General features: G+C 37.1%; 1 protein-coding gene and 1 long non-coding RNA gene across 2 annotated transcripts; both read right to left on the bottom strand.

The window, feature by feature from the left end:
- Positions 1-411: 411 nt before the first annotated feature.
- On the bottom strand, positions 412-5,941 carry LOC144435764 (uncharacterized). Its single transcript, XR_013480904.1, has 3 exons — positions 5,842-5,941; positions 2,084-2,255; positions 412-1,632 (listed from the first exon to the last, which is right to left on the bottom strand). It is a non-coding gene; the product is annotated as an uncharacterized LOC144435764 (long non-coding RNA).
- A 1,194-nt stretch (positions 5,942-7,135) lies between these two features.
- Positions 7,136-11,333, bottom strand: LOC144435887 (uncharacterized). Its single transcript, XM_078124528.1, has 3 exons — positions 11,205-11,333; positions 9,498-10,408; positions 7,136-7,348 (listed from the first exon to the last, which is right to left on the bottom strand). Exons 2-3 carry the CDS (start codon positions 10,175-10,177, stop codon positions 7,195-7,197), a joined length of 834 nt encoding a protein of 277 aa, XP_077980654.1. The 5' UTR covers positions 10,178-10,408; positions 11,205-11,333; the 3' UTR covers positions 7,136-7,194.
- Positions 11,334-22,519: the final 11,186 nt, after the last annotated feature.

Raw genomic sequence — 22,519 nt, 5'->3', positions numbered from 1 at the left:
GCACACTTTCAGAACCTTGCATATCAGCGCACCGCAAATGTCATGTGTCTGAGCAAAACGTTAACTTACACCAGCTATATGGTTGTATCGATGAAAAGTTCTGAAACCGAAATATGACATAGGTAATCTTTTTGTGTATATTTATATGAATCTCTTCCGTCTGGTTTGAATTTCCATGTAATGGATAGCAAGTATGGAAATAAAGGCTACATTTGATGCAATAGTAAGTGTAATAATAGCCCTCGGTCACGTGCCGAGGATAGATGTGTTTGTAATTTTTTTAAACCAAGTTAAGTGCTCTATCTTTGACCTACGATCTTTATGTTTGACCTCTAAATAGGCTCACAGAATGTATGGATTAAAACCAAACATCACATTTTCTCACACGACAAGAACACTTTCTAATGCACTTGATATTATAATTTATTAAATGTCACCAGTTGAACACGTATCTACAGTAAATATTTGTTACAGATTGTAAAACAAACGTAATATCTTGCTCCTACGTTATTTCCCAGATCTAGCTAGTATAGCCACAAACACAAAATACGTATTCAACCACAGGGGACCCAGGCTTTGTTTGTAGTTTTGTTTATCCCAAATAACACATGAATTCAACAAAGAAATGAATATAAATACACACAAACATATGTATGTAAGGGGTTCGAATATTTGTACTTTGACAGAATTCTTTGCAATAAACTTTCACTTTGTTGTTGACATACTTATTTTTGGGACAAAACATCAAGGGGAATGAATATTCATGAGACACTGAGGGAACAACCTCCCAGGATCGGAGTCATGAATATTCATTGTGCAATCATGAATATAACAGCTGACCTCCATTATTATGCACCGAGCAGGGGCCACAGCAAAGATACCCTATAAAGGTACAAGACGAACTTGATGTTTCTCTGAAATCTCAAGCAATTGTAGGTGATGTAAAATCATGAAATGACTCTCCAGAACCCATAGTTTACGGAAATGTCTATATTTCCTTGAGTGATGTACCTCATTAAGGCTAGGTGCCCCGTGATTCAACTAAACGTTTGATATTAGTAAAGAAGAAGAAAGGTATCTCCCCATCTCCCCCAATTAACTTTTATAAATGCTTTGGTTATGTTATGTGATCTAAAATAAGAACTTCTCCTTTGTGATTGTATTGCATCGTTCTGTCGGTAAACACAATTCTGCGAATATCGACTAGCAATCTTACATTGTAATCGGTGAATAACGTAGATCATCAATAGAAATAAACTATAGATTAAAGGAAACGATTTTACTGACAGATCGACCACAGGATTCGAAATTGGACGCTTTAAAAAGAATTCGTGGAATTCGACTTCCTGTTAGTTTGGTGTCCATGTTTTTGTGACTGAAAGTAAAGTGGATAGGGAGATTTGAATAGAATTTCTTGAAATAGCAATAGGCTATATTCCTGTCCGCTTACTATATATTGAGACACCGGATACTTTATGGCTGTAGATACACATATCCGTTTCCTGCATATCGACTGCACTTGGCGTTGGTAAATGCGTTGGGTATTGCCACGCAAACATTGTAGGGAGCACATTGACAGTTGAACTCCCTCTTGTGAGTAGCTTTACATATTTGGTTGGCCCAACAACGAGACTGAAAGAATAACAACATGTAATTTAGTATTTCTAGATATAAAAAACTAAGTCAACAAATTATTCTAGTAGTTGTGTTTATACATACATACATACATACATACATACATACATACATACATACATACATACATACATACATACATACACACATACACACATACACACATACACACATACACACATACATACATACATACATACATACATACATACATACATACATACATACAATACATACATAGATACATACATACATACATACATACATACATACATACATACATACATACATCTCTCAATCTATTCATATATATATATATATATATATATATATATATATATATATATATATATATATATATATATATATATATATATATCTTTGCGGTCTACATAAAATGCAGTAAACCACTCAGTTATCGCATCCGACAGGTCGAAAGGCCACTAACCTTTGTTTTGTAGGTTGTTATTGATGTATCATCGTAAGTAATTTTCCTTTTGAACAAGACCTCATCGTCAAGTGCGCCACTAACGGCGAGCACCAACATAGCAACCAATATAAGGGATCCCAGGCGTGACATAATTTTTCTTGATACCAGCAAAATTAACAACAGTTCAATTCTGTGGAAAGCAGTGCAAGATATCGTTTCAATTTATCCTTATCATTTTATAATTTTATCCTCAAATTAGAAACATTCCGATAGCAAAATTAGCCTCGGACATTAAAGTTGGTTGTCGAGTATCCATAAAATATTCCTAAATTTCTGACTATTATTAAGTGAAGAACAAATATATATTATGTTGCTGTGTGGACCAGACCTTGGACTAAGCAAATCCATACCAGGGCAGTAATGTTTATATAATTATATATAAGCGAAGGTCATATCACAAATCGATTTGATACATACATGTATACTCAACTTTTATAACCTTATTTGGGCAATGTGTGCCAGGCTGACACAGAAAATTATTGCACGGATAGAGATCGTGATTTCTAAATAGCAATACACAAAGACGTGATTATAGGTATATCATAATTATCCGGTCCCCCAATACTTTTCTCCGTTTAGCCAGGGGAACTAAAAGTCCTGAGGGAGCTTGCCAATACGAGTCGCTACACGAGTAATGAGTCAAGCCATTAGTTCACGAGTATATGGAGAATTTAATGAAGCAAAATATTGAGGAATAATTATATTATACCAAGTCAAGCATAATTTATGAAAAATAAGGAAAAATAATGACGGTTTGACTTATATTATAATTCGAGCATCGCAAAATCAGTGACGTAGACACTGGTTGTCATGGCGTTGAACGACCACTCTGAGAGTATTATAATCCATATTTCTGTTCAAAGAAAATAACTTGTGTGTGTGGGAAATAGCAAGGAGTCTCGCTCCATATAATAATACTTAATTGCTGACATTCCCAATCCGAATGTTTGTATTACTAGTTCGATTATTCATGAGAAGGTTAATTACAATCTTATCAACATCGTTCAAGACGCTGACTTGACACAAGTGATTGACAATGAAGTGTTGAGGACTGGTATCGAGGGATTGAGAGATAGTGTCGAGGGAAAGAAACGAATTGACTCGAGTAACCCTCCTCAATCAAATCGCAACTGATCGTGATCAAAAGCTAAAACGATACAGGGTTTAGATTATTATCTAGTCCATTTTGCTAAGTCAACAAGATGTGGCATAATTCCCTATTTTTGTCATGCAATTACGTCATCGTCAACCAACTAGTGCACGGTGACGTCCTTTTCAATATTGCAATACCGATAATAAAACTTCGAAGAGCTAGCGAGATTGAGAATTGCAATATTTAATGACATTGTGGTAATTATGGGCTATTTGGATCCATTGAGAATGTTTGAGATGACTGTTTCGACGCTGAACGACATGGCAATTTCTAGCCAGTGATGTGTACAAATTGTTTGAAATTTCTACATATATAGCATACAGGATGAATACAAATCGCATGTTTTCAAATTTAAATGATTATCGTGTTGCCTTATTTGGGATACTGGTGTAAATAATGTTTCCCCCCCCCACCTCCTCCAACCTCAGTTGTCTCCGTGAGCGTTTTCCTCTCTGAAAATAACCTGAATTGAATTCGAGTAGTTCATATAAATGATTAGGATTTTTGTGGTAGTACTAGTACTAGTGCCCTTGGGTAAACAAAAACGAATCATGCAAGGTGTATTCAACTTGAATTTGCCTGAGGTTAGTATGGGAAACTAGCTAGCCATACCGTGCACGTGACATTAAAGCCAATTACTGCAGGGATGAGAAAGTCATGTGATCTAGAACCCACTGCCTTGCAATAGTTATCTTTTTTCAGTCTTACATATGCAGAGTTCTTTTGACATTAAAGTTGGTTCGTCCGTTCAAGTATTTGATAAAGCTCAGACCACGTGACGTGATCTGAGGTTAAAGTGAATCCACAACTTTCCCACGCAATTCACTTGTTTCAGCTTCTTAATCAGATACGATATGGACGATTTTGTAAGGCCCCCTGGTTTAGAGACTTATTATAGCATACTTCCCATCCAATCATGACGTCATCAATCATTTGCATATCGGAAAAATAGCGCCCTCCAGTAATGAATATACATTTAATATATACAAGTTGATAAATATGCGTACACTTGTGACGAGTTCTGAACAAGAGAATGTGTAAAAACTGATCATTTAGAAGTTTTATTTTTAAACAACAGAAAGTAGTCCCATTCGGATGAAAACCCCTTTTAGCCTTAATGCCAGGCGGAAGTGACATTTTTTTGAAAATCCCACACCTGTCATTAACTGCCATGATTAATTCGAATTCTTATGTAAATACTTTGAACCTGATATCGAGTTACGTATCTTGTATCTTCCGTGAATTCCCAATCCCGTCACAGTCGATATCACAGCACATAGTATAGTGAGATTAGGGGTTGTTTTAGAATCAGCATTTCATCAGTGAAAACTTCCAATTCGTATAAATCAAACTACACTGACGTGTAGCGTGTAAGCCGTTAATGAGAGTGTAATTCTAGCGTGACGGTAACATTTCCTATAGATCAGGTACTTTAAAAAACACACACACAATTCATCCACAGATGTTAAACTATGCGAGGGACTGCAATGGACTTTAAACTCCCTAGAGAAATAAAGAAGTTACATTGAACCGCTGTGCCGAGATAGAGCTGTACCGGAGGTAATTATTATTCCACAGTGCTATGGTCAAATTCATGATAATTGTCTGTTATGACACTAATACATTTTGACTACTGTTGGGACGCCAAGTGTTCAAAAAAAGAAAATATTCATTGAAATATTTGATGGTCATATTTTATATATAAGGAAATTGAGGGAGGGTCGACACTTTTTAGCACAATGGACTATTGGCGGGGGGGGGTACATTTTATGTCACAGACCGGGCTTGATCCCCCTGCCCCTTCCCCCCGTAATTACTGAAGCCCCCCCCTAGATTATTGGCGAAAATGAACAAAAGATGTACGTTTTGTATATATATACATATATATATATATATATATATATATATATATATATATATATATATATATATATATATATATATATATATGTATGTATATTATTCATAGCCTACAGAATCTAATATGGCAAACATATTGTTTCTTATCAAATCCGAACATTTTCAAAATGATAACAGTCTGCAGTTCTGATACACAAACATACTCCCACACATACTCCCACACATATATGTTCAACATTCGGTGGAAATATATTAGGAAATATATTAAATCTGCACTGGCTAAAGGTACAAGTTGACAAAATATAGAAATTTATATATCAAGCTAGAGTGAGATAAATTCGTAGCGATAATTTAGAGTGCGTTTGCGTGTTTTGTTGTTGTTGTTGTTGTTATTATTATTATTATTTTGTATTTAATTGATAAATTGAATACAATAGGTGATGTGAAACGCGAAAATACAACAAATCCACTCGTATATTTCCTGTACGCTTTTCATTACAATTTCATTGCAACGTCAAAATATCCCGCCGTAATTTTACTACATGAGTGATTTTTAGAAGGATAATTCTTTAGAACACACTGATTTTGACATCTACTATTACATAGCTCTACTTAATATCTGTTGCATTTTGGCATGTACCGTACCCATACCGTACCACTCCCCTTTCTGTGTATAACGACGTCACGAAATTAACAAGCTTACCTTTATAGTCGCTTTTCTGGCGCCAAAAAAAACCCGCTTCTGTTCTGCTAAACAAACGTCAGAATGAAAGCCAGCCAATCGTTTTTCAAAAAAAAACAACTCGAAATGGCAAAATAATATACTGCGCAATCGTCGCAATTATGTTAATGAATCCCCAAGTTAATTATAATTTACTAGTCTCATTTGGGAGTCAATAAATTACCCGAAATAAATGAAGGTTGAATATGGGTTAATTATTCGCCATATAAATCATACTATAATAACATATTGTTTTGTCAGCTTTTTTGCAAATGTATTTCTGATGCCTAAAGCTGACGGTAAACTATCGCTATTTTAAACACGAACGAACAAAGACTTCATTATTAATCGTATAGTCCTGTAGTACATAATATATGGGAATGATATATAATAAATGATTCGTTGCAATAAAACTTAGAATTGCAATACTTCATCGCCGCAATGGGACGAATACAACTGGTGAGATGAAATAACAATCTTATATTTCTCATTATCTCGGATAATGCTATATTTTTTAAGTGTGGTTATCAACAAATTTAAAATCAAAATATTTACACAACTGGAGGACACTCGGCTGATCATATACCGCCAACAATAGAAAGTAGTTCTCTAATAGTCCAGTTATTATCAACGAAACTAAAATAAAAGAAGGATGTCCTCGAGAGTTGGGGCTCGGTGACTGATACTAATAATACTAAGGTTTCACTGAAGATTTTAATTACACCCAGGGTCAGACCTTTATGGAAGGCTACTCAATTGGCAAAGTCTAATGGGCAATCATTCAACAATGCCTCATCTAATTACATATAGCCTGCTAACAGACAGACAGACAGACAGACAGACAGACAGACAGACAGACAGACAGACAGACAGACAGACAGATAGACAGACAAACATATATGGGTGATAACATAACCCCCGTCCAACCCACCGTCACAAAATACAAATCAGCCTCTGAAAACATTTATTTTATATATGTACATGTAGTAGATAACAATCAAATAATTCATTCAAGTAATTAACAAATACAAAATTAAATGTACATTAAAATATGCTTTATTAACATATGTTATTCAGATATACAAGATTACCTTTGATATCATAAATTACGTGAAAATAATACAGTGTGGTCATATACTCTTAATTAAATTACATTTCTGTATTATACTTGTGTGCATTACATACATACATACATACATACATACATACATACATACATACATACATACATACATACATACATACATACATACACACACACACATATACACACACACACACATACATACATGCATGCATGCATAACTAGCATCTGCTATTTGTTGAGCATGTACATCACGATTGCTCCTGTTGGCCAATCACAACATCATTGTAGTTTGGTGGAGAGTCATTCTCTACAGATATTACAGTTGCCTGGTTTGGTGACGTTATGTGTTCTTGTTCTGAGAAGGCTGCAGCTTTATTGAAATGGACTTCTGCTTGATTTGACCTGACAGATAATAACAGAGTTAAAAACACATGAGAACAGCGCACTGCATCACAATATCTCGATCGTACACTAATTTGTCGTTATCGGATACGACAGTGACAGATGGCCTATCAGCAAGCTGTGATAGAAACAAACAAAAAGTGCTAATTGAGGCATATTGAAATATTGCTCTGGTAATCAAGGCACTCGGTTTGCTAAAGATACACACAAACTAAAAATACCGTTGCGACATGTTGATACAACATTGATAAGATATTGAATGGACATTGGTTTAAGTTTATTCCATTGTAACTTAGGAGAAGTGGAAGATGAAAAACATTTCGTTATGAGATGTGAACAATATGATGATCTCAAAAATGTTATCTTTGAATTACTTAGCGAAGAGAATGGTTCTTTTGTACATAAAGTTCTGATCAGAGTTTTATATTCGTTATAAATAATTGTATTCGACCACTAGCGAAATTTATTGAAAGTACCTTCAGCAGAAGAAGAGAAAGATTTGGATATAAATAAAGTGTAATTTATTTTGTATATTATTTGCTTTGTTGTGATAAAACTTAAACCATATCTTTATTAGACAACTGTACTGCTCATTTGATGTACTGTAAACATTTTGAATCAGAGTGACTTATAAGCCCGAAAAGGCTGGTTGAAAAATGGTTCTCTTTATGTTTTCCTATTGTAAAATGTCACAAGTCACTATAATAAATTACTACTACTTTATGCCATAGTCTCTGTAGGGAGGCGTCTCTGAAAGCTAGTTTTTTTATCAAGTGGCCACACACATACAAATGTACCAGTCCATAGAACGACACGAACAAGGGTTTGTTTACAGCGTTTCAGGCAGTGTACTGCTTTGGGACTTCCAATGTTTACATCATGTTGATCACACATGGTGATTAGATTTGCACAACAGAGGAACCACTACCACACACGTGTGTAATCTACCACATCAAATAGTAATAGTGTTACATTTATTTGTGTATATCTGTTTAGAAAGCCATTGTCTTTATTCATAATGTGGGTATGCCTCAACTATCTTATATAACATAATGTTGGTAAACCGAAGCCCCAGTTACCAGAGTCGTAAGCTATCAATGGTCTTTGGTAAAACATGTAATTACACTCGCAGCTGGGTGGTATAGTCTCTGATTGCGAGATTTCTCAAATGTCAGTACACTCCACCCCATTTTTAACTTTAATGCAAGCTGTCCATGAGAAACTATGTGAAGAGTGTCATTTGGTAGACTCCCAAGGTCTATCAGACTGAGTGTACATTTTCAGAGCCATCCAGTTTTTACACTATCTTGATTACAGGATGATTACAGTGCATGTATATCCGTATGACCAAGGCTACCACCCACTTGTGTAAACTACCACATGCAACATATATAAATATACATATATGTTGTTTTAGTTTTGGTCTATCTTAGTTTACATGTAGTACGCTAGCCATAGAAATACTACGCCATATTGTATACATCACGTAAATGGAATTTCAGAAACAAAATCGTATTGATTTCACCCTGGATGAAACTGAAGGTCCACAGAAACCAAAACGTGACACTATGCAGTCAACAGTGATATACACCAGCGATGAAAGAAAGTGTTACTAGAGCATAAACCTTTTAGCAAACTCTGGCTAGTACGAGGGTGGATGAAACAATTTACTATTAACACAGCTGGAATGTATAGATTATTCAAACTTGGTATGTTAGCTCACATCCATCCTTACAAGACCGTCAACGGTTATGAACGTTGTGTGTCTGTATTCATAGTAACCTGTTAATTGACACTGCAAATGACGTAAACAATAGCCTTGGGATAAATGACGAGTTTTCTACATACCTACCTTAGTTTCTACCAACCTACATGCCTACCTACCTACCTACCCACCTGCCTGTCTGTCTGCCTGCCTACCTACCTACCTACCGACCGACCTATCTGCCTGCCTGTCTGCCTACCTACCTATCCACCTGCCAGGCTGTCTGTTTGCCTGCCTACCTACCTACACACCTGCCTGCCTGCCTACCGACCGACCTACCTACCTACCTACCTACCTGCCTGCCTACCTGCCTACCTATCCATCTGCCTACCTACCTACCTATCTGAACCATCATGGCACATCAAATGAAGGAATTAAACCTACCGTTGCGCAATATCAGGCGTATTATACATGGGTTCCATGTCTATAATGGTGGGTGGTCCTTGTTCATGTTCTGAAGGACCAATATACTGGGGTAGTCCTGGGTCGTTTAATATCTGTGAATTCCCTGTCTGTGAAACTACCTCCCCATCGTCATCATCGTCATCTAGGTTTGATGATACGCGTAAACAGTAACAACCTATCAGTCCAACGAACAGAATTGCTCCTCCAATTCCTATTAGAGTAACACCCGCTGGAACAAGGCTTTGTTGGTCTTCGTAAGATAGTCCGTGTACCAGTAATGCAATACCCGGGATTGACATGACAAACCCAGCCACGATGCAGAGGAAAGATACGGTTACACATACATCATAATCACAGTCTCCATCGTTCGTTGCTTCGTCATGAGTTGTCCCAGCAATTACATCATTTGTAATAATGTTCTCGGTATCATCGTTCACTCCAAACCAGCCACCAATTGTCGTCACTAATTTTCCACGTGAAGGTCTTTCCCTCCTTTTCCGAAAGCTTGGCACAAAGCTTCTACGGCCCCAAACACGCCGCCCCGCCACTCCACGACGTAAACCCACTCGTCCTCGAGTACGTCTCATCGGTCTACGGCTCTGACCAGCTCTCCGGCATGCCCTTCGTCCACCACGACGACGGCGTTCACCTTTGCCCATTGCGAAGCGGTGCTGTTTTTGAATAAATGTGGCAAATAGTCTTTACATGAGACTCGGAGACAATTTGTGAATATCTTTTCAAAGTTGAAGATGCAGTGTAGCTCCAATGTCTGTTACTTACGGGTACGTCCACCGTCCACAATGGTCCAGCGTCTATTGAATTTCCTCGAATGTCGAGTTTGTGCCGGGATGACGCAGTGCTATCCCATTATGGGGTGTCGTAGTTCAAGGCTACAAGGGGAACGCAGACAAGAAACAATCAATGGCTGTTGTGTTGACGAAAATCAAATAAATGTCAAACCATTAAAGTGCCCTGAGAATAAAAGTATTCATTGGCTGTCAACAGTTTTAGTTCCGGTCCCTAGCTGTGGACAGACACTACAAGTGTTCGATCAATATGTGAAAGTGCCATCGTAATACGCCATTACTATTATCATTTCTCCCGGTAAAGAAAACTATTAACACAATATTTTCCTAAGGTATTATCGAACTCACTAGTATTTGGGGTCTCTGATACATATAACAGTGACATTTCGTGTTGTATTACTTGAACGGAATCCTGGAACAAAGAAATCGATTTGGCACATTACATGCATTACCTAACAGCCTGGTAACTGGTCTACATTTTTTAAAACTACTACGTCCTGTAAACAACCCCTGGTACTTCTCAGACATGATCGCACCTGTTCTCGTCTAAGTTGGCAAGCTAAACTAAAATCGTCATAAAATGTGTTATTTCTTCTCTCCACTCAGGCGATGTGTGCCAGAATACTATTATATATACTATAGTATACTCAAAGTGCCAGTGTAGTAGTAAGTAGAACAAGGGAGGTATATCACTTGCCGCCGTTGACATATAAAGTTAACTACTAAGTGCATACCTACCTGTTGATTTGTTAGCCTACTTGACAGTGTATCGGGAAATCTTTGAGATTGAAAGTGATGATATATCTAAAATATAAGATTATATAAACATATCTATATGATTATGTATTTTAGTTTTTGGGTTATACAATGCAGGACTCACCAAAACACTCTTCCACTGGTTCAAAGTCCGACCGCTAAGTGAGCACTCCGTTCTGTGTTCTATTGAAACCAAATAGCTTACCAAAACAATGGGGATTCGATTGAACGATTTTCGCTGCATACCTAAATGCATTCGTCCTTCGTGGTCAATGTACAACGCAGAATGAAAGTCGCTCAACACGTCATCACGTTCTTTTATTAAATAATATCAACATCCAATTCATCGCTCACATTCCTTTGTACTCGCCGCCGGCTCTCTCACTCTGCACTCTAAACTTTTAAAGTGTCACAGTCTGTCACGTCACTGAGTCACCAGTTTACATGAATTATTTAAAGTCTGGTCACAAAATGCACACACTTACTAGTAATATATGTACAGGAACTCATTCAGAAGCAACTCTTAGTGGATGGTGGAATTGTGAAGAGGTGGAGAGGTCGAGGTGTGCACAAAACAGGCATGGAATGGAGTTTTGCGAATTATAGTGGTAACCAGTAAATTACTTATCATTATCAGATAATTTCTGGGGAGAACTCTACCTGCTTTTTTTTCAATGACTTAGTAGTTGGAAAATCACATGTTTCAATATAATGTTAACCATCAAAATTACTACAATCACAGACTGTGTCGCTTTAACCGTGAAGTGTTAATGTACGTGTATATCGATAGGCAAATACGGATGGTATTGATACATAGATCTATATAAATGTATTCATTTGAATCGTGTATTGTGTGTCTTCATTAACCTACCATCCTCGCCGACACTTTAAACCTACTCTACAAACACATGCTGGGAAGGTGTGGGAGGTGAAGACCCCGGAAGCAATCATAAACAGTCTGCTGATTTCCTACAAAGCTAATTGGTGTTGACATCACCGCAAAACAGTACGAATACCACACAAGAAGTCAAGCACTACTAACAAGGACATTGTTTACTTACCAGTGGCACTTTCCTGTTTGTTCATCTTAAAGGTGATGCTAAATACTGACAATGACCTTTGCTATTTGTGTAGACAATTGGGTCATGAAACATATTACAGTAAAATAACTTTTAAAGAAAAAAGTGTTTGAATTTCCCGTCGGGTTTATATTTCGAGTACTTTCGGGTATTTCCGGTCACGAGCAAACCTAGATCACGAAATTACGTGATGTATGATTTGGCGACGATTGGCTAAAGAGAAGGCTATTTCATTGAACGTGAAGGTTTATTGTGACTCTCGGTGATTAGGCTTAGTATACACCATTAACAACACCTGTTACAGTGTATACGGATTATCATCAACAGAGGTTTTTAGTCACGGTCTAGGCGTGTTGAACTTCCTCAGGGAAAAGGTATGACTGCAGTTCAGTAAATACGGGATCACGTGTACACAGAACGATAATAACGCTAGCTACTTGTGATAACTAGACATAATCTTCTATCTGTAAATGTATACGTTTGTTCTAGAGCTCGGAGACACGTCTCCTCCAGGAATCCATTTTCTTGTTTAAAATATGAGAGAGGATTACTTGATCAGATGCTATAACGAATACTAATGCTGTTTATAATGAATGAACACACTGTGTGTACAGTACCCCCAACCCCTTCACAGGGTCGACACCTGCTGCGTGTTTTTCTTTGGATAATAAATGATAATGTAGTATATTGTCGAGATTTTGCCCAGCCTGTATACTATGCAACGGCTTCACAAAACACACGACCCGAAGATACGGACTCGTGGTCTGTACCAACAGACGAAGGTCCATTAGAACGACAAAGGTGTTCCATAGACTCCCTCCTGATCACTCACCAAAAAGATGGTATGGGTTAACACGCGATGGGATAAACTAGTAGGTTCACGGCTCTAGCAGCTGACCCTAATACCAGTCATTTCTACTGAAAAACATACAAGAAATGCCAACATGGCACTATACCATTGGACAACAACATTCATGTGATATTGTCATTTATGTTCAGTCACTAGGGTGTAATAGAAGTGAATAGGGCCCAAGATCCACAACAATATAGAAACTACATCATTTTACGCATAGTACATTCGTAAAGGAGCAAGCAAGATGGACTATTAGTAACAACATTATTTGTATTCATAAACTATTATATATCCATCCATATCATGCAAGATTATGTCCCTGTGTTTTCATTAACCGAGAAAATATTTTCAAAACACCTCCACTCTTTCTTTTAGCAAGATTTCAATATTAAACATTCATAACATGTTAGACATATGTACATTTATGTGGCATATGTTATATACATCTCGCCATATTATGTACAACATAAGGTGAAGGGTGGCCGACTTAGAGGATCGGAGATGGTGTATGGGCAGATCAATGAATTAATACATTTGACTCGGGGACGAGACACCACTATTACTTGAAACGTCTTTTATTTAGCACAATATTTCGAGCTCCAGGTTCTTTGTCAAAAATAGGGGCTTGTTCATCTATTTAAAGTGCGGACATGTTCTTTGTCACATGTAGGGATTTGTTTATATATTATATGTAAAACAATACTGGTATGACGGTCAGTAGTTACTGCAATAGACAAAGTAAATTGTCAATGGTTATAGGAAACAAAGCTAAGAATCCTAACATATTCAAAAAAAATCGCCATACTTACAAGATAGGTCGAGCCAGGCTAATGTCTGTCTTTAGTACACTTGTACTAATTAATCACTGCTATCAGCTTGCATATGATTTGGGTGATAACATAGGTACATTGGTAACTTTTAAAGAAATGTGTTGAAGCGCTACTGCACTTGACACGTGTTCAGCCATTTGGATTTTTCCTGCAAGGGTTTGCAGGAATACTCTATAGCTAGTGATGGCATCGTGACTACCCTAATCTAGTTGTCTTGAGACTGTTTGTACTGTGTCAGAAATAAGTCTGGCTGAACTTTTTGTTTAACTTTGATAAATGATCAATCGGTATGACGTGTGTGAATATTTGACCTTTATGTGGTTAATTATGACTTGATTAGGATGCAACGTGATGACAATCAAATAAAGGCCATTATACGTTAAAAAGAAAATGCTGTCGTGAAAATTAACATTCGGCTTATCGGAAAATTTCCAATTGTCACGTGACAGGTCCTCGAGGTGAAGACGATGATATTTATTAATGATTAAATATATAGTTTAAGTAGTAAACCATATTGACATTTTCCCTTCATCATCTTTTTCTAATCAACGTGACCTTTACAATTTCCACTTTGAACACGATTTATTTATGGTGCAGTCATTTACAGCAGTGGATCATTCACGTGACTGCTAAAGTTGAAGGTGAAAGTCCCATTTTTAGATAGTTTTATTTATTGAAAATTAAAGTCACTCTTTTCGAATAGTCATTGCTGAGATGTACGTTAACATATACATAATGTGAACAGTTAATCGAATACTTTATTTTTCTCAAGTTCCTCGGTCATTATATCCTGTTGTCCTTGCATTAGTATATACTTGCTTTTGGAGGGGTTTGTTATTCCACATTCCTTGTCAGATGTGTTCATTCTATAAATACCAAGCAAGTGATCGTAGCAATTGACAAAAAATAGAGGTATATAAATACATGTAACTATTTCTCTATATCAACAGATCTGAATTGAACATTTATTTCCGGTAAGGACATCTCCCATAGCAACAATTCTAAAATTATGTTGGGGTACATAAAATGCTACCTTGCCTTGGTTCCTGATCCAAATAGATAAATGCCATATTTTAAATGTTATCCATTTATCGTAACTTGTAGCTAACATCGCCAAGCTTATTGAATCAATTCACAATCAATGTTAATCTGACATACTAATTTTAAAACCAAATTTGTTCAAAAATGTATCATGCTGTGAGTTCAACTGCCAACAACTATATCGCCTGTATTTGTATTCAGTTCAGTAGGCCATGCCGTCTGCTTTAAGAGTGTGTATTATGTAGCGCATAGCATCGGTTATCCAGCTAGCCTCACCGCTGATGGCTCACTTCATGAGGTCGAGTATATATTTGTAGCGTGGTTACTTTTATATCGATGGATACTAAAGTTACCACACCGATTTTACTGTCACTGACACTGATCAATCTATTTCATCTACAGTCATTTCGGGCACTTTAAGTTCTTGCATTAAGTTGGTTCTCTCCAGTCTGTCCAACTCCACATGTAGCTCTGGACGTACAACTTTAAACTGAAACAATTCGGCTTGGTTAGAAACAGGTGGTTTTAATTCATCTTGAGAACTGCAGTGTTAGAAACGAAATAAAAAGTAACAATATGTAAATGAATACATTTGAGTTGAATTACGGAAGAAAAAAATCGTTACATATATTGAAGGGTTTTTTTCACTATGATTCGCCAGACAAGGCCCCTTAGGTCACTCGTACTTTCGAAGACAAATACTAATTGGGGAATAAATAACAAGATAAGGAGTCAAATGTGTAGACTGCACTGTGAAGTTATTGATTGGATTTTCTGGTGATATGCAGATTAACGCAAACCTGTCAGCAAATGCTAAGAAACTTTATATAATTATAAAGTCATTTCTCCCTGTGTCTATAAATAGCGTGGAGACGGAATAAGTGGTTTTGTGACACTGGCAAAACATAAGCAATTCCTGTTGATTACGAGTCTAGCTCAAGGACCCTCGAGGAATCCAGCTAACTTTAAACACTCATATTACATAGCGCCAAATTGGACAATGGATTGAGCACCACTAGACGTACTGCTAGACACGGAAAAGGACACTAGTCCCAGAATCAATGGCTTAAATGACTCAATCATACTGCTGCCACCAAGTTGAAAGTTTTAAAGGAATTGGTTACGTTATTTCCTAACTAGTGTGTGAAGGCACTGCGCATGCGTTAATCAATATTCTGTGTTTGCATCGTTTTGGCTAAGCTGAAGGCCATAAACGTCAATTCCCAAACACTATAGGTGAACACACTCCAGATATTGTCAACACCTCCACTTAAGCCAAGTTTTCCTGTGTTACTCCTGCGAGACCCACTTCGCTCCTCACATCATAACTGACTATTATTTCACTACATAGTTGTCATCAGCAATTTTGATTGATATGTTGTGATATTAGTATTATTACGGTACCTAACACTAACCAATTTCATCGTAGTTATCCTAACTCTATCTTATGTTTAAGCAGTAGGATGTAGATTCAAGCGGTGGCAACGGTGGGATGACAAAATCAAAATACAATGAATTAAAGTAAACTATGGCCCTATCCCCATTGTCTAAAACATGTCCCCTCTCCCCCGGATCATTTTGCAAAAGGTGCCCCCCCCCGGAATTACTGAAGGCTCCCTACAGTGCAATGTATTGGTCGTAGAAATTCTGTACTGGTAAAAATGTACCACAGATACCCGTGACCTTTCAGAATTTGTATTCTTTCGACCTACCGTAACGTGAGGGTGTCTGGCTTTTGAGGTATGTCTCTCTGTTTCGATGGTTGTGTTTCGTTATATAAATGATACATCGTCGTTTCACACGAGTCCTTCATACTACATGTATTGTTAATAGTGGCAATCATGGCGGCATCTTCCTCGTTATTTTCAGCGGTCATCAATGTCGATCCGATCCTATTTGACGCTGTATTAGGTAGCATTTTCCTTGGTGACTGCAAAGGTGCATGCAACTCGTCTGTAATCATCATGGCAGAACTTCCATCCTCCTCCTCGCCGTCCCAGTTGCAAGAGAAGTCACAACAGTCGCCATTGGTATCTGCTAAACAAAGGCAATACAAACAACCCACAACTACACATACAACGACAAATATACCCGAAAGTCCCATCAGAATTTTACCAATGTTTAGATAGGCCGTGGAATCGCCGTGAGAAATCAGAGCTAGACCAGGAAAAAACAAAGCCGACGTTATAAGGATACATGCTAAGGTAAACCAGTTCGATTTAGGGTTCAAGTTGTCTCTACTTTCGAGCTTCGATTTAGTACGTGATACTTTTCCCCCATTGGATGAAGTTTGAGACTTTCTTTTACTAGTATCCCGCCCATGTCTTTTCTTACGTTCATTTGTACGTGTCCGTCTTCCACGTGCTCGTTTACCCTTTCCCATGGTTTCTGACTAAAACTTTGTGAGTACGTCACGGTACAATACACACCTCCAAGGAAGCTAGATCATGCAGAAGCATGACATGATCCGATCCAATCTCAAGTGAAACAGTTTCTTAAGATTTTAGGTTCACAAGTCGGTAGCACAGATTCGAATCAACCACTGGAGGATAAAATTATACGACTCAAGTTCTATAATATCCACTCCTCTCCATCATAAGCGACGTGGTCTGCTTGGCGTCTGTGCTTCGTTGTTGGTAAAAGTAGAACAATTCGGGCAAACTTCGGACAATAGATGACGTAATGCTTTTCACTTACAAAGAGATTGTTAATTTACTGGTAAATGCTTTAGATTTTGTGAAAGAAACAATGGAACAGGCATGACAAAAATCAATACTCTGGCAAAATTAACAAATGCTCGCTTCAAAAAGGGTCGTAATATGGTAGACATTCTAAGCAAACATTGGATGGTCATGTATCATGACTCGAATTCTCGTAATTCAAAGACAAAAGAAACTTTGTCGTTAAAACGCACGATCGTTGGGTTATTACTGTTAGACAGTTTTCATCACGAAACTGAACACTTTGATGGTAAGTAAACTTGGCAATAAAAAGGGATTACTCCGTTTTCAACAGCCAAATGACATGTTCTTCTACGACAGGTATAGGACTAGGTTGATAAAGCATTTATGCCCTGGGGGAGGGGGTTTACTCCAATTGAAAAAACTATAGGCCTTAGTTTTGGTATGTGCTCAGACAACCGAATTTGGTGGTCTGAGGTATGTGTTGCCTTAAGGTTTACGTCCGAGTTAGAATTGGACGTACTTTTTAAGGATTTGATTTGCCCGAGAGGGGTGCTCGAAAAGGGGTCCATACCGAATATTCATGTTGTTTTTGTGTGTCAGATCGTAATGGTATACGTAACACTGAAGATGGTATCCATTATTCACGTGCTGTCTGAAAAGGGTGGGGTTTTCCCATTACATGTATTCGTGTCTGAAAATAAGTAGGGATAGTTTCTTAAGAGCCATCCCTCTTCACTTTCCAAAGTGAGTGATCATAACCCCCATTAATTTATGTATAACCGGACCATTTGCTTTCTTCGGAAGGACTTTTTGCTTTGTAGCGGCGTATTTTCAATGCAACTGCTTTGATTTATTGTGGTATTCCTCTCCCTCAAGGCGTTCATGAATTCTTGATCCAAGCGAAGATAGTTGACTAAGTTACATAAAACTCCGCCAGGCTATACTAAAATCTTACTAAAATTACAATGTATCGCGTTTGACTCAACAACAATATTTATTTACTAAAAGCACTGCTTCTTTTCATTGTCTAACGTGACGAAAATATCACTAACAACATTGCTACAACATTACTTTTGTGGCCGTCGGCGGCGCTTTAATTTACACGTCATTTTTCAACACTTGATTAGAGATGCATTCTTTTTGGCAAAGTCTGCATCCCATTGCAATTTCAAAAGTCCATTATATATGATTGTAACTAATAAGTCTAGCTTTTTTTTACATAATGCTTGGCGTTTTTATATGCTTTAAAACATTGCAGTTTCTCCTGCGAGAATAAAAAGTTTAATTGCATCACTACTTACACGACCACTTAGTTACGTAATGTTACCGTCACTAAACAGTCGACTTTCTTGAAGGCGACCTTTTACTAAGTTTATTTAGCTGAAACACCGATTATCTGAAAATCAACCATTTCATTGTTTTCTCTCTACGCGTAGACTTTCCTGTTTAGATATTGCCAATTCTACATGAAATACATATATTCTGCATAAATATAATATTCTAATATATTTATCCTGGCCTATCATATTGGATATTATTGCAATGCGTCACAGAGCATCAGAAAACAAATGTCGCGTAGTACCGAAAGGGTGTGTTGAGGGCGCTGTATCGGGTGTCTCATGATAGAAATGATGGCAACACTGTAAAGAGCGAAACATACATGTTTAACGTTTTCTCTGCAAAGATGTTTCTGTGGTGTTATTTTGCAGGTTTTAGTGCATATATTTATGTATTTATTTACGCCTATATACTGCTATTAATATGCTGCGATTAAACAAACAACTTTGAGAGGAAACACATAACGAAATAATTGACTAATCTGTAATTGCTAATAATCAGAGAATGTGAACTGTGCGTTCATTACATTTAGGTTCGTCAATTTGGTGTCTTTTTGACAAATTTACTTGCTGAGTTGTTTCAAAGCAACCTTGAAATGTACAAAATGTATTTAGTTGAGCTGAGAGCAATGTTGACACATATTTACAGTTTGTCAAGCCCCCCCCCGCACACACACCACCCCCACCCCACCCCTCGTTACCATACATGACTACAACGACCATTTACAGTCGCAGCACGTCCGTATGTCTGATTTTCTAAACATTAAAATCATCGAATTACTGACATACATCAAGACCATGCTGTTCAACACACCTTTACTCCAGCCAATCACGACACCCAACAAAGTGCGAGGGATAGTATTGGCATATAACTTGACATCCGATCGGGAACAATATGGTAGATACCCCACCCTACATCCATATCAATCCCGGCCTCGAGGCCTCTTTGGCAAGAAGTACTGGCTACTTAATGAGCTACCGAGGATAAATAAAGTAAAATCCACACTCCTCCCCATGGTACATATAGACAAACAGCTGGGCCGCACGATGTTACTTTTAGTGTTCGGCGAAGACATTTGATAAAAATCAACACCACTTCCACGTATTCAAAGGACAATTAGACAAGAGAACGAGGCGTAAAACGTGTGGTTTTGCACGTGTCAATAGTATCACTGTGTCTATAAAAGTCATCAAGAACTTTAACAACATGTAACAAAAATAAAAACATCGTACACGCCTAACTGATATTCTGTATCCAACTAAGTAACCTTTTACAAAAACTAATAATGAGACATCGACACACAAAAACATGACAAACATACTGTGTAACAAGGGATATGAATTTAATACGTCTTCTAGAAGTCATGTTCCCCCATTTCAATGAAAATGTTCGATAGTTAACATTGAATTTTTTGCCAAAAATTACATATCACAATCTCACAATGACCTCAGACCCGTGACGATAGTTTCACAAAGTGGTCTGAGATAGCAATCTGATTAAAATCTAATCACAGAGAAGACTCTCTTTTTTTATTTACCGTGTTTCACTTAGTAAACACTATGCTTGTTCTTAGCTCTATTTTTCTGCCTCGCGTCACCGCCACCTTCCTTTGTCAGATTTTAATCAGATTTAGCTGTAAATAATGCCAACCAATATAGCCTACCTGTAGACTTGAAGAACTATCGCTACCACACTATAATTCTGATATCCTGACATTTAGATTTTTTGTTAAATTTTCGCTATCGTTCCCAATTCAAGTCTATTCTGACGACCATTCAGAGCTAGTCTCAAATGACATTTCCGTGATTGGTCGAATACATATTTAAACATATTTAGATCATGCAATAAGGTCACATGATGAATCCATAATTAGGTGTCGTCATGGAAGTGTGACTTCACTCTAATTTTGTATGTCGTATTATATTCAAATGTACACACACATTTTGCACACATTTTAAGTGGCTTCTAGACCAGTGTGACACAGCTATCACTGTAGGTAAGGAAGGACAGCGATATTCAAAATCAAAATGTCAGTTTAGGATATCAAATAGAGAGACAGCTCTAGTCATTGGAGTCTACATGTAGGCTATACCAACCATGTACCAATAATAATTTTTTTTTTAAATTTGTCGTATTTCGACATTTCTTTTTATCAATCTCATTCGTCTATACATAACGATTGTAATGCATTTGTACATTCAAAAGCCGCATTTATGTACAGTAAGTAAAATCATCAAAATTTTTATTTACAGGCAATATATCAAATATTATGACTAATAATTGCATTATTGCCAATATTTATAGATCGTGGACTTTGACTTTCAAAAATTTGGCCTGGATTCTATTTACGCAAATTAACTGTCTGTAAATAGAACACTATGTATGTATGTATGTATGTATGTATGTATGTATGTATGTATGTATGTATGTATGTATGTATGTATGTATGTATGTATGTATGTATGTATGTATGTATGTATGTATGTATGAGTGTGTGTGTGTGTATGCATGTATGTATGTATGTATGTATGTATGTATGTATGTATGTATGTGTGTGTGTATGTATGTATGTATGTATGTATGTATGTATGTATGTATGTATGTATGTATGTATGTATGTATGTACAAATATGCATCTGTTACGTGGTTATGTGTGCGATATGATGGCTTTACTGAGCAACGTCTGGAGACTGTGGTCAAATAAACAGATAAAACAAGACAATGATATATGGTAAGTTAAGAATGGGAGATAAACACGTAATGTAGATCATTGTACATGTAATACTGAAGTCAAGATGTGATCAAGATTGAAGACAACATCTCAAAACATACACCATACTGAAATCAATCATGGGATTGTCCTCAATTCACAGCAAGCTATATGTACATCTATCATGTATATATTATTCTACAATTAAAACTACTACTGTATACTGTTTTCATAAAGAAAATATATCATTTTATAGAACAAATTCTTCTATCGACCTTTAACCCCGCAAAACACTATATTGCATAGTACTGGCAAATATCATTATCATAGTTTATGCAAATGTTGATGAGCAAAATCAAATCTAGGAATTTCCTACGATTTTTTTTCTAGGCAAAATCAGATGTACATAAACGATGGTGTTTTTCGTGGATAAAACGTACTTAAACGAATTGTAAATATATATCTTTGATGTAATAATCTTAAATCATCCGATTCGATAGTTTCAAAAATAAATACCATAAGGAACTCAGCTAGAACTACGTTTTAGAGACTCGTTAGTCGCACTTGTTGGATTTCCATGGCCTTTCACATTTAATTTTGTTTGAGATTGACAACTGTTAGTTTCCGTTTTGAATTTTGGAGCGAGAAAAATAAAATCACACTTCGGCCGCCAGCAGTACTTTTTGCACACTGCACTGTACACGCGTGCGCGCATGAGTAGGGATCACATGCGTGCCTCGTCTGCGCAGTAGTGGATACCATGCCACCGACTCAAATTATGATTGAGTAGCTGTAGATTGTCGACAGTCGTGTATACGTTACACGTTGTTAATTGATCGAAAGGTGGTCGACCACGTCGTGAAGGGAAAATACCACACTGCAAGTCCAGCTGGTATACATTGTA

Source organism: Glandiceps talaboti, chromosome 5 (genome assembly GCF_964340395.1).
Source record: "Glandiceps talaboti chromosome 5, keGlaTala1.1, whole genome shotgun sequence".
NCBI lineage: Eukaryota > Metazoa > Hemichordata > Enteropneusta > Spengelidae > Glandiceps > Glandiceps talaboti.
This window is presented reverse-complemented; position numbering and strand designations above follow the sequence as displayed.